General features: G+C 38.1%; 1 protein-coding gene across 1 annotated transcript in view; it reads left to right on the forward strand.

Moving 5' to 3' along the window:
• Nucleotides 1-17,467, forward strand: part of LNPEP (leucyl and cystinyl aminopeptidase) — a 91,224-nt gene that overhangs the window by 20,743 nt on the left and 53,014 nt on the right. Inside the window, 1 exon segment of the mRNA NM_001105291.1 lies at nt 16,072-16,912. Within this exon segment, the coding sequence (NP_001098761.1) occupies nt 16,072-16,912 (841 nt within the window).

The following is a 17,467-nucleotide window of genomic DNA, read 5'->3' on the forward strand; positions in this document are numbered from 1 at the left end:
CAGTATTGCTTGTGCTGCATTTCATTGCTTACAGCAAGTTTACAAGACCAGTGCAGATTTAAGGGGTGGAGATTCAGACTTCAGTTCCTATTTAGAGGTCCCATGAGAGATTAATAGCAATATCCTGGTATCCAGGATTTCCTGATTTCACTGTCTAGGGCCAATTCTAAGGTACTTCAACAGTACTGATAATTTTTCATTAATTTATTAATGTTGGATCTTTACAGATTAAAGCATGATCTGTACATGTTGGAAGACTTTTCCTATTTTTTTACATGTAAAAGGTAGAAAATATAAAAACACCCAACATACCTTTAGCTCCACCTTCCAGAAACAACCACTAACATTTTTATTTACAGTGTATCCAGCTAGACGAATATTTATTTAAAATTCTATAACCTGCTTCTTAATTTTGAACACCTTTTCATGTGTCAAATAGATGTAAATAATTTTTATGTCTACATATTTTATTAGGTGTGAATATATGTATCCTGTGTTTTTACCCAAGTAGGTTGTTTCCTTTTTTTTTTTTTTTTTTTTTTTGGCTATGTAAGCAAGACCTATAAATATTCTTACACATATGTCTGTGCAGTTACTCTTAGGAGAAATTCCTCTCTTGGAGTTACTTGGTGAAAGAACCTATTTTAGGCTTTTGACATGTATTAATTTTTAAAATTTCCTGGTTTAAACTCATTAATGAGTATAACATTGCAGAGCTAGGTTCTAAGCATTATAGTAAAATTGTTCATTAGACATTCACAAGTAAATTCACACCTTAGCGTTTATGTCTGGGGGAACTTAGGTGTGTGCTCTTGACTGTCAGGATGAACTCTTAAATGTGAGCCTTCGCTTACATCAACTTCCCTTTAACACGATCTCGAAGATACTGTATAATTTTAAAAACCTCATTAAAAATGGAAACCTCATTAAAAATAAAATTACATTCCTTTAGCTTTTCAAGCCAAAATGTCTAAACTTAGTAGCCTAATATCATCTTATTGACTAAAGCTTTTATTTTGCATGTGGATCCACTGATTGGAGTTCTCCTTCCACCTTCTTCCACGCGTATGTGCTACTCATCATGCATCTGTAATTTCCAGGTCCTTTTTTTTTTTTTTTTTTTTTTTTAAAGTGGGTTGAGAACATAAACACTTTGAGCCTGAGTGTAAACATTCTTCTAGGAATCCCCTCAACCAGTTGATTTTGTTTTTTTCACTAATACTTAATTTGGCACCAGTGTTATTTTAGGGACTTGCCTTTGTAGGGTCTTTCTGATGCATAACAGTTTTCACAGAAATTTTGTATATTATCATTTAATGCAATACTTAATTTTTGTGTAACTATAATTGTAATGCTGACTAGCATAACTGATTTGTGAGCAGACACTAATTCTTGGTTAGAATATAGCTGCTTTGGTGGGAGCATAAGTGCCTGGCCCTTCTAAAGAGTAGCCCTTTAGTTGGAGACATTCAGTGGGCACGTGGCTTTAGAAGATGTCTCACAGAGGGAATGGAGAATGTTGCTTAGTTTGGAGTTTTAAGTGGGCATCGGTTAAAAGAACATCTACCATGTTTGTTGAGGTAGAAAATGTCCTTCCTTTACTGAAGGAAATAACTCCTCCCTCAGTTTTAATCCTTGTTTTACAATTAAGGTTTTATTAAACTACAGGTATTTATTTGTTCCTTTCATTGATCCTTTACATTAAATTCTATATCTGAAGCAGTTCATGGTGGGTTCTCTATGTACAGTGGCTCTTGTTTCTGTTTGGTACTCTCCTTGGTGATTGATGCTCTCTAGCAGAGCGCCTCCATTTCATCCTAAATGTTCTTCTTGATAGATGATTCAAATAATATACTTCAGGAGTTCCGCTGTGACAGAGTGGGTTAAAGATCCGGAGTTGCTGTGGCATAGGTCACAGCTGCAGTTCGGATTCAGTCCCGGCCCAGGAACTTCTGTATGCTGTGGGTATGGCCAAAAAATAAAAATAAAAAATAAATAAAATAAAAAGTACTTCATAGCTGCAGCATTAAACCAACATGTAGTTCATCATCTTTGCTCCTTCCCTCCAGCACTGAAGTGTTGAATTTTGCTCATAGGACTACTAAACTGCGAGAAAATAGCAGCTGTGATTAGACTCAATAAACATAATGCACAGTGTAGAATTTGCAGATGGTAGAAAATTTATTGACTGAACGTTTTAGTTTGGGAAAGTAAAATCAGTGTCTGTGTGATGCTGCCTTTTAGGTTATTTCGGCCAGAAAATGTTGAGCATCATGTAATTTTAGTTGCCTTCTTACAAATTGTAGCTGTCATTGAATATCTGAGTTTTATTGTGAGCAAATGAGAGTGGTCCTGAGACACACTTAATCCCTAGGAATATTTTGGGAAAAAAAATGTAGCATCTTTACAATCAAGGCAGCTGTTTGATAAGTGTCTTAGAAGTCAAATGACTTAAAACACAAAACCTGTGTATTGAAATCTCTGTGAATCAGATAGAATTATCTAAAGTCATCTTGTTCCACATTGGCTGCAGTCCTCCATGGTCAATGTTGTTGATGATCCAAAAAGACATTAATTAAGAGCCAGAGTTGGTGCTTATGCTGTCATTTGATATTTATGGCACAGAAGACAAAATGAGGTTTCTAGACTCATTTTATGAATTTATTTGCTGATATGTGCTGGGAGTGATATGTAATCATCATAATTTATGATAAGATGTGAGGGGGGAAATTGCACTAAGGTATCTTAAAGAGAAATACTAATGTGCTTGGCTGAAAAGTAGAAGATAAGTTTATTTGCTTCGATATTCAGATTTCTACCCTAATTATGTACTACATTATGGTAAACTATTAATGCAGCACTAAATAATTTGCAAAGTGTTGTGACCCACTTATCTTAATTGACCCCTATGATAATCTAAGCAGACAGAGCAGTTACTGTTCACATTTTAACAGTGAGGAAACTGACACTCCAATACCTACTAAGTGTTGGAGCCAGAGCTCAGACCCCCAGTTTCTCCTCAGTGTACTCTTTGCCTCCTAAACCGTAATTGATTTAAATTATATGCTGGCTTTGAGGAAAGAAGAGGAAATGTAGTCTGAAGAATCAGTGTCCAGTAAAAAAGAACTGCAGTAACTCTGAGCTCATAATCAATGAGTACTGCTAAGCGCAGCCCTGCAATGGGTGTGAGAAGAACATCCTTAACCTCCTAGCTAGCATACTAAGCCTTTCTTATTCCAGCTTTCAGTAAACCAGGGTTCAACTCTCAAAGAGTTTATGTGCAGACATGGATATAATTTTCATTGATTAATGCTTCCTTTTAATGTGTTGAGTATTGTTACTTTGATTCCAACATTTATTGCAGGCTTCTTCTCTGCTAGGAAAGGCCCCAGGGAATGGCACCAGGTGTACAAAGTGGAATGAAATAAGAGCCCCTCCCTGGAGCAATTATCAATGTGTGAAGCAAAATTATAAATTATAGTTTACTTATGCAGAAATTCTCCTCTCTGTAGGATAAATCAGGCCTTGAAATTTTTCTAAACCTTCTCTTCCTCAACCTGCAGCTCTTTAATAAGCAAAAAGTTACCAGGCATTAAAATATATTATAGAAAGTGTATGGGGCAGGCTTTGAAACTTACTATTTCATCCTAAATGTGAGAGGCTACATAAGCATGTAGTGTGCACAGCTTCCATTTTCTAGGTTTGAGAGGCTGCCAGTGTAGTTGGAGAGGGTGTGGTGACTCATAATTCGGGAATGATTGTTTTGATCTCTCCCTGAAGTCTCTGTAGAACGTTGGCAGGGCAGCCAGCATAATTAACACTGCACAGTCTAATTATAAATACAACTCTGTGGACAGTGGCTACTAAGAAGCAAGCCTGTACTGGATAATCTTCCAAGTTGGCAGGATTACTTTAGATAATGTCACGTTTACTATAAATCAAGTTTCTTTTCATAACTTGGCCAAAGAGTTACCGTAGAGGGGTAAAGTAGTATCGTTCAAGTCTCACTGGGTTATTTTCTCAGAACCCATTTAAGCATTTTATTATGGCAATCCTTCTAACGTTTTCATCCTAAGAGAACACTGAGGTATCTTTATTTTTATGGAGTGCTATGCTAGAGAGAGTAGTGGAATGGGTCAGAGTAGGACATTTATTCCTGTAATAGCTGAATTGATTTTTAAAAGGTGAAAAAAAAAGAAAATTATATTGGACTGTTGTATCAAAGAGGAAGAAAAAAGAGGCCTTTGGGCTGAGGGGGGGGTGAAAAGGGCAAAATACGGGCACAAAAAAAGATGAAGTGACCACGCCAGCCATGCATGCTTGTGAGAAATTGAGATGTTTGCAACTTGTGATGGTCTCATGTATCAGTCAGAGGCAGAGCAGGCACTATACATGGTGACTGTGCGTGGTTTCAGGATCTGTGGAAACATGGTTTAGAGCCAGAGATCGACTTGGTTTATATATAGGTTTGGCCATTGGGTCACTAAGATTTGGAATAAAGGTGCTAGCTATGAAGATCCTTTTCATATAACTATGACCTGAACTACTGCAGGATGGTTGTATTTCTGTATAATGAGGCTCAGAGTTGTGATAACCTTAAATAAAATACTTTAAATCAAATGCTTAAAAATGAGGCCTTTTTTTTTTTCTTTTGCATTTTCCTATTGAGAAGCATTTAGGTAAAATTTTAAGTGGAAACTTAGAAGGGGTTTCCTGGAGGTCCCTTGAGTCACAGTGGGTTAAGGATCCAGCATTGTCACTGCAGTGGCTTGGCTTGCTGCTGTGGTGTGGGTTTGATCCCTGGCCCAGGAACTTCCACAAGCCGTGGCTGTGGCAAAAAAAAAAAAAAAAAAAAAAAAAGAGGGTTTCCCTTTAAAATAAAAAATATACAAAAATCTAAATACAGAAATAGATGAGTTAGGTATAGTTTTTTGCATAAGAATGCTTTTTTGCTTTTGAAGGGATCCTAAGCATTTTCCTTAAATAGTAGCTCTCTAAACCATTTTAAGTACTTGGATACTCAAAAAAACAAAACAAAACAAAAAAAACCCTAGTTCTTTTAACTTAAAAGGAGGAGGAGAACATATGTATTTTCTAAATTTGGGTGTAAGTAGTGTATCACTGGCTACATGATTTTGTATTTGCCAAATCTTCTTTAAAGAGGGTTAGATGTGAGACTGTTGGGCTTATTAAAGAGGCTGTCTCCAGCTCAGGACCCAGTTCTGATCTGTCTCTGTAAGGAACCTAACTAGACTTTCGAGAAGTGAAAATTTGGTCTTGGAGATCCACCAGGCCTTGATACATGTGGATTTTCAGGCCAGTTTCTAAGAGGCTGTGAATTAGAGCCAATAACACTGTTTTCTTGACCTCTAGCCGCATGTTTTGTTTAATTGTCAATAGTTTCTCTGTTTTCTGCCCTGCTCTTTGGTATTTCTCCTTCTTACTTAGGCTTAATTTGCTATTCTTTCATAGCTTCTTAGGGTGGAAACTTAGGCTTTTTAAACCCTTTTTAAATATAGGTATTTAAAGCAGTAAATTTCCCTCAACTTTTGATATGCTGTGTTTTTATTATTTATTTCAAGTATTTTCTAAATTCCTTGTGGTTTATTCTTTGACTCATGGATGATTTAGAAGCTTATTTTCTGTTTTCCAGATGTCTAGAGATTGCCTAGATGTGCTGTTACGGAGCTTTAGTTGTTTCCATTGTGATTAGAGAACATAATCTCAAAAAAGACTATTTCAGTCTTTTGAAGGTTATTGAGATTTATTTTATGGCCCATGATATGGTCCATCCTGGTGAATGATCCATATTTATTCTGTAGTTGTTTGATGTAATGTTCTATTAATGTTAATTGGGCCAACTTGGTTGATAGCTTTTATGTTTTGTTTTTTTTGTTTTTTTTTTGGTCTTTTTAGGGCCGCATCTGCGTCATATGGAGGTTCCCAGGCTAGGGGTCAAATCAGAGCTGCAGCTGCCAGCCTACATCACAGCCACAGCAACGTGGGATCCCTAACCCACTGAGTGAGGTCAGGGGTAGAACCTTTGTCTTCATGGATACTAGTCAGGTTCGTTTCCCCTGAGCCACAGTGGGAACTCTTCTTTTAAGTTTTTTATCATTTTACTTATTTGTTGTCTACTTGTTCTATCAATTATGAAGAGAAAGATAGTAAGCTCTTCAGTTATGGTTGTTGATGTTTCTATTTCTCTCTTGAGTTTTTCCATTGTCATGAACTTTGAAGCTTTGTTATAAGGTACATACATATTTAGGACCGGTATCTTATCCTGATGAATTTCTCCTTTAAATTTCATTCACTTTGTTAACCTATTTGGATCTTTAAATTTTAAAGGTTTCTTATAGACAGTGTATGGTTGAGTCTTGCTTTTTCTTAAAATACAAGTGTGACAGTTTCTGCCTTTTGGTTGGCATGTTTCGTCCACTTACATTTCATGTAATTATTTATGTGGTTGGGTTTAAGTCTACCATTTTGCCATTGTTTTCATTTGTCCTTTTTGTTTTTTGTTCCTGTTCTCTTCCAATGTCTTCTTCTGGGTTAATTAGCTATTCTTTAATATTTCATTTTATTTACTCCATTATTTTCTTGGCTATGCATGTTTTAAATTACTTCTCATTGATTATTCTGGCGCTAATAATATGCAACCTTGCCTTATTAAAGCCTGTTTATAGTCAGAATTGTACCACTTCACATTTTACACCTGACCTTTCACACTTGCTATTTCACACTTCCTACTCCTCACTTGACATGTCCATTTTTCTTCTCAGTTCACAAATTTAATTCTCATTCAGCCTCTCCATTTTTCATGTTCTTATTGTCATATCTTCCATTTCCATACATGTTCAAAACTTCTCCCATGTTATTCTTGTTTTAAGCAGATAGTTTTAAAACAGTCTATTAAGGAAACTAAGAATAAAAACCAAAGGATTTTATTTTTAAAAAACTTATTCATCCTTTTTTCTATCCTTTCCTTCCTGAAGATCTGAGTTTTTATATGTTATCATTTCCATCCACCCTGAAGAAACTTATTTATTTATTTATTTATTTGTTTATTGTTTATTTATTTATTTTCAGGGCCACACTGGCATCATATGGACGTTCCCAGGCTAGGGGTCGAATCAGAGCTGTAGCCACCAGTGTATGCTACAGCCACAGCAACACCAGATCTGAGCCCTGTCTGCGACCTACGCCACAGGTCATAGCCAGATCCTTAACCCACTCATCGAGGCCAGGGATCAAACCTACATCCTCATGGTTCCTAGTCAGATTCGTTTCTGCTGAGCCACAATAGGAACTCCTGAAGAACCTTTTTTAAAATAATTTCTTGTAGTGCACATCTCTTTGAGAAGAACTTTGTCAGCTTTCATGTATTTGAAAATATGTTTATCTTGTTTTTGAAGTATTTTTCACTGGTTATAGAATTCTGGATTGACATTTTTTTTTTCTTCCAGCCCCTTAAAAATGTTGTTCTTCCATCTTATAGCCCCCCCTTGTTGTAATAAGTTAGTGTTCTTTGCTTTATTTTTCTCCTGTATATAACATGTGTTTTCAGGCTCCTTTAAAGATTTTTTCTTTATCTTTGGTTTTCAGTAGTTTGACCATGATGAAGCCGTAAATGATTTTTTCTGTCTTTTGATTTTTTTTTTTTTTTTTTTTTTTTGTGGGTTCACTCATAGCATATGGAATTTCCTGGGTCAGGGATTGAATGTAAGCCCCAGCTGCGACCTATGCTGCAGCTATGGCATTGATGGATCTTTTAACCCACTGTGCCAGGCAGGGGATCAAATCTGCACCTTTGCAGAGACCCAAGCCACTGAAGTCAGATTCTTAACCCACTGCATCACAGCGGGAACTCCTATCTTTGGATTTTGATGAGCTTTTTGGATCTGGTGAATAGTGTTTCCATCAAACTTAATAAAGTTATAATTATTATTTCTTCAACTATTTTTTCTGCTTTTTTCTCATGGGGCTACTATTACAAATGTGTTAGAACATATCATTCTGGCCCACACATCCCTGATGCTGTGTTCATTTTTATTCAACTCTTTTTTTCTTTTTAATCCTCAAATTGGTATTTGGGGGTGATCTTTCAAGTTCATAGAGTCTTTCTTCTGTTATCTCCATCCACTATTTAGTCCATTTAGTGTCTTTTTCATTTTAGTTAATGAACCTTTCAGTCCTAGAATTTCCTTTTTTTTTCCTTCGTTTGGTTCTTTTTTTAGTTTCCGTTTTTCTGCTGAGATTCCCCATCTGTTCATAATTCTCCTCTGTTGTTGTTTTTAAATCCATTTTCCTCTGCTTTTTGAGATGTATTTATAATAGCTGCTCCAAAGCTTTTACCTACTTTAGATACTGAATTTTTTTAAAAAAATTGCTCTGTAGAGTGCTGATTTTTATTTAGTAGGCAGTTTAGTTACTGGCTGATCACCTGGTTTAGGCTTAGCTTTGTATTTTGCTATGGCAGATTTGTGGAAAGCTCAAAGTTTTTCTCAGACCCCTGTAACTTAGCAAGACTCATCCTCCAGATTCTGTTTCTACTATGAATGTTATTAGGGCTTGGTTTTAGACCTTGTCACTGTGGGTCTATAGGCCTTATTACAGGATGTTTTTAAAGTCTTTCCAGTGTTTGATGCTCAGAGTGTTAATGAGTTCTCTTTGTGGAGGCTGCATTAGACTGTCTTTGTTTCCCTTAAGCCTTTTGACTGCTAGTATTTCTATTCCATATTAACCTTAATACAGCCATGCTTTTGTAAGCCCTACATAGTTATATGTTCTGCATTGGTTAAGGACTTTCAGGAAACCTTCATAGAAACTTCCATGGTCCCCTCTTCCCAGTACCCTGTCTCTGTCTTCCAGCCCTGCTCTCCTTGGACTCCAGCTTGCTTTGCTACAGTTAGGATAATATTCCAAAGCAGAGAGTATTACAGCAAATGTGGGCTCACCCTTTCCTGCCCTGTCTCTTAGCCAGCACCAGAAAGTAATTGCATCATTTTGTCCATTTTAGTAGTTGTTTATGAGAGGAGGAAAAGTCTGGTACCAATTACTCTGTCATATTGGAAGTAGAAGTCTCCCACTGCATTTTTGTATGTATTGAAGTGAACATTAGGGGTAGCTTGAAAGGGAAAAATAAATCTTAGTCTCCCTTAAAACTAAATAGGTGTCCATGAATGGAACCATTTCTCTCTGATCTTCCCACCTCCCACCTCCAATTATCCACTCACTTCTCTCTTTACAAGGGAGACAAAGTCAGGGGAGGGGAATGGAAGAAAGAAAGACCTTACTTGGATCCCACTTTCTGGGTTATGACCTTGGACTTGTCAACTGGAAAATTAAACATGGTTTGTGGAAAAGCACAATTGTTAGTGGTAAAAGTAGGAAACGTATGCAGGACTTTCTATGTTAGCATTTTATGACACTGTTTACACACTGAGTGGTAAGCAAACAGGATGTGTCAGGGAAAGGTACTACTTAAAACTTCTTCAAAACTTAGTCACTGTTAATGACTGCCCTTCAGATTCTGTGAGATGGTATATCTAAATTAGCATGGGCATCAGGGTTAATAGGAAGAGGTTTTCTTTGATTGTGTGTGTTGGGAGAAGAGGGGGTTGGCCATTGGGTAATGTTTTGTCAGATTAGACCTTTATAGAAAAATCCCCTTTTATTGCTTATAAATGCTAATCTTTCAGCTTTCTTTTTAACTTCTTTAAAATAAAATCTTTTGATGAAAGAAGATTATTCATTAGAGAAATAGTTACTTTATTTGGTAATTAGCCATCACCTCAGAAATTTGGTAAAGTTTCCATTTGGAAATGATCTAGAATCTATAAGTGCCATTTCATGCATAGAACTTTTGGCACTATTTAGATATGCCATAGGGCCTCAGAAAAAGAATAATCCTTTATTGTTAGGGCTAGCAAGTTGCTGTGGTACCTAATTGAATATAGCAATTCTCTTATCTGCCCAAGAAGCCTTATATAGCTTAGGCTTATTCTTTTAAAGTTGTTTTGGCTTGTTGATTTGAACATGAATCACATATCATTTTGTTTTCTCAGAAAATATGATAGCAGTTTAAGATGCTCACCATATTGTTTGCCATAGTTTTACATTCTGCCCTGTTTTCTAAATCGAACCCCTCCTTAGTTAATCAGTTACTGTGTAGCAACCACCTTCTGTGCATTTTCCCCTTAGCTTCTCACCACATCCTCCGAACATGTTTAACCCTGGAGTAACCATCTGTTTCTCTGCTTTTTTTTTTTTTTTTTTTTTTGATTTTTGATTTGTGACGCTGGTAAAATACATCTAATGTGCTTTCTCTGCTTTTAGACTAAGAACTCTAAAGACATTAATGAGACCAGAGGTATGACAAATTCTGGTAGGCTTACTGAACTCTCAACCAAGCTTTGTCCTGGGGTCACCCCTCCCTGGTCCCCTTTCATAACATCTGTTTTTTTCTTTGTTTCCTCAAGACTCCTATGTCTTCTCCACAACTGCTTCTGGCTCTGGGCACACAGCCTTGCCTCCTGGGTCACAGAGAACATGGAGATTCTCTGCAGTTCACACCCTCAGCTTTGCCTCCGGAACACACACTTCTCCTGGACCCCACATCCTGTTCTGCAGGGTTGGAGGAGGAGAGTGCCCAGCTTGCCCAGCCCCCATCAAGGTTAATCTCCCTGCTGGAGCTCTTGTGATGTCTTCCTGTGCATCTGGAATATCACTCCTTTTGTCTACTCCACCTTCACATTTTGTTCTTCTTTGCTTTTCCTTCCTCACAGAAATGCATGCTTAAGTTAGTCCTATCTTAAACACATACAACAGAAACAGAGATTTAATTCATAGTTTCTTTTAATTTGACCCACTGATTTTTCTTGGTACACAGGTTACGTACCTTGAAAGAATACCCACACTTGTCTTGTTAACTTTTCATTTTTTCTTTTGACCACCAAAATCAGCCTTCCACTCCCACTACTCCACTGAAAGCATCTCGTAAAAGTCACTGGTTCTCTGGTTGCCAAATCTAGGGACCTCTCTAGGATTCATTGTACTTGGCTTTTCCAGGACATTTAACACTGACCACTCCCTTCTTCATGAAACCCTTCCTCTGCTTTCTATTATCCTGATTTTCCCACCTCTAGTACATTCTCCCTCGTCTCCTTTACCGCCCCACCCTTAAATGTTGATGCCCTCTGACTCTGACTTGACTTCCCTTTCAGTAGTCTCACCTATCTGCAAGGTTTTAATTATCACGTATACCCTGCTGGTTCTGAAGTCGGAATCTTCTACCCAGATCCTGCTTTTGAGTCCAGACCCACATAACATAACCCTTATATCCTTACAAGATAGTAATGTTTTCCATGTTCGTAGATGAAGAAATTGAAGCTAAGGGGTGTTTGATAATCTGTTTGAGAGCAAGAAGTCAGTGGAAGAGCCAGGATTTGAACCTCTGTCTAAAGTTAGGCTTTTAATAGTGTGCTATTAATCAAACATCTCCACCTGCCTGTCTGACAGGTACAGTAAATATATCACGTCTTATATCAAATGCCATCTCATAACACCATTCTCAGCCCCCACCCCCACAAAACAAGGGGGAGAATGTGAAACCTATATTCTTATCTCAGGGAATGGCATTCCTTCTTCCAGTTATCCAAGCCAGAATATGCATAGGGAATTGACACACTTCCCTCTCTCTCCATGCTACAGGCCGTCCAGCCCAACAAAGCATCGGTTCCAGTGAATTCTCACTCTTTAGTGTGACTTGTAATCATTCCCTCCTTTTCACTTTCACTGCTGCCATCGTAATTGTTACCTTTTTATCGACCTGGATTACCATTGCTTCTCATTTTTCTGAGCTGAATAATTAGGTTCCTTGTTTTTTAATTTTAAATCTGTTGCAGACATTTTGTAGCATATAAAAACTGAATCATTGGAAAACTGAAATGAAAAAAGGCATGTAAGGGAGTTCCCGCCATGGCTCAGTGGTTAACGAATCTGACTAGGAATGATGAGGTTGCAGGCTTCAATACCTGGCCTCGCTCTGTGGGTTTAGGATCTGGCGTTGCCGTGAGCTGTGGTGTAGGTTGCAGACACGGCTTGGATCCCAAGTTGCTGTGGCTGTGGCTGTGTTAGGCCAGCAGCTGTAGCTCCGATTAGACCCCTAGCCTGGGAATCTCCATATGCCGAGGGAGCGGCCTTAGAAAAGCAAAAAGACAAAACAAACAAACAAACAACAACAACAAAAACATTAGCTCCATTTTAAAAATTATTAAATTTAATAGATATAACATCACTGTCAATTTGCTATAAAGGTTTTTAAATACCATTTTTCTACTTGTATCCTGTCCAGACAGGTAGCGAACAGTTTACAGCTTGGCACTGGTCCCCAGACAACATCAAGGAGAACCAGTTCATAATATGTGATGAAAAGAAATGTCTTCAGTTTTCTTAGATTATAACCACATGGGCCTATGTTATTTAAAACTGAAATATTTCAACTAGGACATTCTTTGCTTTGGGCTTATAGTTAGCTTGTATGTGTGGATTTAAGAGGTTTTAGAAAATTTCCTGTTTCTTTAGAATCCCTTCTTTCAATGCAAATAAATCCCTTTAGAGCAAAGGGTAGTCATATGTTGCATTAAAATTTAATGGTGAGATCAAAGTGTACTCACTTAAGAATCCAAAGCAAAATTTCTTAAATAGACTTGAGGTACAGTCTTCATGAACTACTTGTAAAAAAGCGTTTTCCCCTGGTTGATATTTTTTACTTGATATGATTGTACACATGTATGAAAGTTTGCTTCTTATGTGCAGCACAATACAGCAGATGTGTGCTCCATTTCTGAAAAATTAAAGTTCTACATAGGTATCAACCTGACTAGGTGATAAATAATTAAGTTACTTGCATGTTGGTAGGCATCTGACTAAACCCTAGTCAGAAGATTGGAAATTAATGAAGTGCAGACAGGAGATGCTAAAATGGTCAGACTGTAGAATACCTCTTGGCTTTAAAAGGGCACAGCTGAGGAATCAAAAACAGAGAAACAAAGTTTGAAGGGGTAGAATTCAGGTATGGGAATGCTCCTAATATTAAGCTGAGTGTATACCTAGAGTTACTTTAGAAATTTATTAAATAAAACCATACTGCTGAGACCCCGTAGTTGTCTATCAGCTCTGACATGGAATAGAACAGTGGGCAAATGGCTAAGAGAACATAACCTTCCCATATGAGGTAAAAAAAGTCAGAAAGGCCTTTCAGATGTTTTAAAATGAAAAAGCAAGTTAAGCAACTAATCTACAGCACTGTGCCAGATACTTAAAAACTACCACAGAAAAGTTCTAACCACTAAGTGTTCAAAAAAAAAGTTTTAAGTTTAATTACAACAGAATTTGCCCTATTAATGAAGTATATGACCCCCAAACATAATTAACTATCAAAACAAAACAAAATTATGTCACAAGAGGGTGGGGCACTATAGGATGTTTAGGAGATTAAATTCCCAAAGCTAGCATTCATAGGAGATGGATAAATGGCATATTGCCAAACCCATACACCCAGGAAGTGATTAAAAGTTTTCTTCAAAGAAAACTTGTAAAGCAGCATAGCTTTTATGAATTTTAGATGGAGAGGAGGTAGGAAAAGGCAAACTCATTGGAGTCTCTGTGCTCGCCAAAGCAGAAAGGAGTGGGAGGATGTGACATGAAAGTGTACTTTCTGAAAGGCAATAAAGAGAAAGGGGAAACAAAAAGAAAATAACTTTTATTAATTTGCACTATAGCAAGTTAAGATGAGTTACGGAATCACAAGTGTTCACCAGGTGGACGGGGTGGGAGAAATGAGGACCTTGCATGCAAAGGGAACAGAGAGGAGAATAGACCTGTGGAAGATGACATAGAAGAGCAGCCTGGCTTGTCTCAGAATAGTGAGCAGTGTGGGGTGGCAGAGCATACGCAGGAATGCATTGCCCAGTGCTGCCCGGGACCTAACCATGGAAGGCTTGGACCAGTGCTTCTCACACTACGTGTGCATAAATCTCCTGAGGATTTGTCAAAATTCAAATTCAGGCAAGGGCCTTGAGAATCTGCCCTTCTAAAAAGCAGCTGTATGATGCAGATACTCTGGTCTGTAGCCCACAATGAGAGTAGTAAGATGCTAAAGTCTATCGTACTGCTTAGTGGTACTTTGTTTCATGGGTTATGTGTTGCCACTGTTTACTTAGTATTTATTGAGGCACTAAACACATAGCATTTCTGTTAAGCTAGGTATTAATTTTATGTAGGTTTTCCCCTGCTCATGGTGAAATAATACTCTGAGCAACTTTATTGCCAAGTACAAAAGAAATAATTGAGGTACCAGCTTTCATCCTTTTGAGTTAGTCGAGTAGGGGGATGCAATATAATAATGGAGAGAATCTAAAATTTGGAATCGGATTTTTAGACCTGAGCTCTGGTATCAATTTTATGACTAAATAACTGACTTTGTGAAGAAAAATTAACTCCTGGTTATTTTTTTTGTTTGTTTTCTCATGTCTGAAATTGTTATGTTCTTGCCATTTTACAGGATTATTATGAGGCTTAGAAGTTGTATGTATAAAGTACCTTGTAGGGAAAGGTTAATGGGGGTTTCAGTTATCAAACTTTAGACCTAGCCCTAAGAATTATTGATCTATACATGATTATTTACTCCTCTGCTTTTTTTTTTTTTTTCTTTTAAGAGCCACACTCATGGCATATGGAGGTTTCTAGGCTAGGGGTCTAATCGGAGCTATAGCTGCCGGCCTACACCATAGCCACAGCAATGCAGGATCTGAGCTGCGTCTGTGACCTACACCACAGCTCATGGCAATGGCGGATCCTTAACCCACTGAGCAAGGCCAGGGGTCAAACCTGCAACCTCATGGTTCCTAGTCAGATTCGTTAACCACTGTTCCATGATGGGAACTCCCCCTCTGCTTTTGGAGTCTTTTTTTTTTCTTGGTGATTCTTGGCAAGTTGGAGAGTCCAGGTTTTTTGTTGTTGCTTTAAAAACCACTACCCTGCCCCAAATCCATTTACACTCATGGTGTATGATATGGTTATTACAGAGGGGAATCTGTGGTACTTATGAATGCATGAAAAGACAGGTTAGATTGTACTTTCATTGGATTTTTATAGTTCTTTTGTCTTATTTTTTATTAATATTTTTTAAGTGGCCACACCCAGGGCATATGGAAGTTCCCAGGTCAGGGATTGAATCCAAGCCAGGGTTGTGACCTCTGCAGCCACTGCAGCAATGCTGGGTCCTTTAACTGGCTGCTCCAGGCTAGGATAGAACCTATGCCTCTGCAGCAACCCAAGCCACTGCAGCCAGATTCCTAACCTACTGCACCACAGCAGAAACTCTTATTATTTCTTGATTATGGAAATTCCCTACGTAATTAGCCACTTGTAGTTTGCTGTGGGACAGGAACATCCCTTTTCCACAGGGGAAGAAGTAACCCAGGCTGTTGCTTAGCCATCATTTAAGACTGTAAATGGGAATTCTAGGTGCCGTCCTCCCTAGGGAGCTGGGACTCAGAGAAGAGACCTATCAAGATCCTAGAAGGAGTCTTGAGACTTTTAGGCAGGAATTCTGAGGGTTCTGGTGCCCAGACTGCAGAAGAGGGACGTGGACTGTGAGTAAGTCTCCTCACTCTGTGTGGGATCAACACAGCCCAGCCCAGCCAGAGACCTGCCAAGCAGGGTCCCCTGAAGCTCAGGACAAGTGCCCAGGTTGTTATTAAGGAGTATATTAAGGAAACTAGTATTTAATCTCAGCTGCATTTTTTAATACTAGCCTGTTTATTCAGCTTTCTTGTTTCATGACATGATATACTCTTATCTTTGCTTGAGTTTTTAATAGGTGATCCAAGAAAATTATGTGTCTTATTTAATTCAGTGGCTCTGGGATGGAAATAAGTCTTAGTGATTAAAAAGGAAAATTCTTAGGTTAAATGTGGTCTTGCTAATAGACATTTTATTATTATTATTATTATTATTATTATTATTTATAACTCTGAGCCTGGTCCTTATGTTTTGGTTTTTTAGATCGGCTTCAGCTCCCCAGGAATATGATTGAAAACAGCATGTTTGAGGAAGAACCAGATGTGGTGGATTTAGCCAAAGAGCCTTGTTTACATCCTCTAGAGCCTGATGAGGTAGAGTATGAGCCCCGGGGTTCACGACTGCTGGTGCGGGGCCTTGGTGAGCATGAGATGGATGAGGACGAAGAAGATTATGAGTCTTCTGCGAAGCTGCTGGGCATGTCCTTCATGAACAGAAGCTCAGGCCTTCGGAACAGTGCAACTGGTTACAGGCAGAACTCAGATGGGACTTGTTCAGTACCCTCTGTGAGGACCATGGTGGTCTGTGCTTTTGTCATTGTGGTTGCCGTTTCTGTAATCATGGTGATTTATCTACTGCCCAGATGTACCTTTACCAAAGAAGGCTGCCATAAAAAAAACCAATCACTGGGACTAATTCAGCCACTTGCAACAAATGGGAAGTTGTTTCCATGGGCACAAGTCAGGCTTCCCACTGCCATCATGCCAGTACGCTATGAACTTAACCTCCACCCAAACCTAACCTCGATGACATTCAAGGGTTCTGTGACGATTTCACTTCAAGCTCTTCAGGCCACATGGAATATCATTCTTCACAGCACAGGCCATAATATTTCAAGAGTGACCTTTGTGTCAGCAGTTTCAAGCCAAGAAAAACAGGTCGAGGTCCTGGAATATCCATTTCATGAACAGATTGCCATTGTTGCCCCCGAGGCCCTTCTTGAAGGACACAATTACACCTTGAAGATAGAGTATTCGTCCAATATATCTAGTTCTTACTATGGGTTTTATGGCATCTCCTACACAGATGAAAATAATCAGAAAAAGTATGTAGCCCTCCTAAATGATTCTTCTTCTTTGCTTTGTGACGATTTCTGTGGTATGGATCCCTTTGCCCACACCAGAGACAGTAACTGCAATTCTTTTTAAATTTAAGAGGTTATGTGAAAAGTAGTGGAATGGTATCTTGAAAGAGTACACTATTTCTCTCTTAGCCCAAGCCTTGAGCATGTATCATATATAACGTATGTCATGGTGGGGCTAGGAACATGCTGACGGAAGGAAATGGATAAAGATTATATCAGTTACATTGTCTATCACAAAAAATCAAGTTATCTCGAGCTTTTCAGATATTATTAAATGAATCCAGTTTTCTATCCACCTTGCAAGATCTCTGTGGGAAGCAGAGTAAACAAAAATAGGGATTATTTTTTAAGACTTAATTTTGTATTATGTAAAACTTTAGGAGGTGCTTATTGAAATAGAGAAAGTATGAAGTAGTGTATACATACATATATCATCTTAGTATCCCTATTATTTCCTGGGGTTTTTTTAATGCCACTCTGTTTTGAATTTCTTTATTTTATTTTATTATTATTATT

The sequence above is a fragment of the Sus scrofa genome, chromosome 2, assembly GCF_000003025.6.
Source record: "Sus scrofa isolate TJ Tabasco breed Duroc chromosome 2, Sscrofa11.1, whole genome shotgun sequence".
Lineage (NCBI taxonomy): Eukaryota > Metazoa > Chordata > Mammalia > Artiodactyla > Suidae > Sus > Sus scrofa.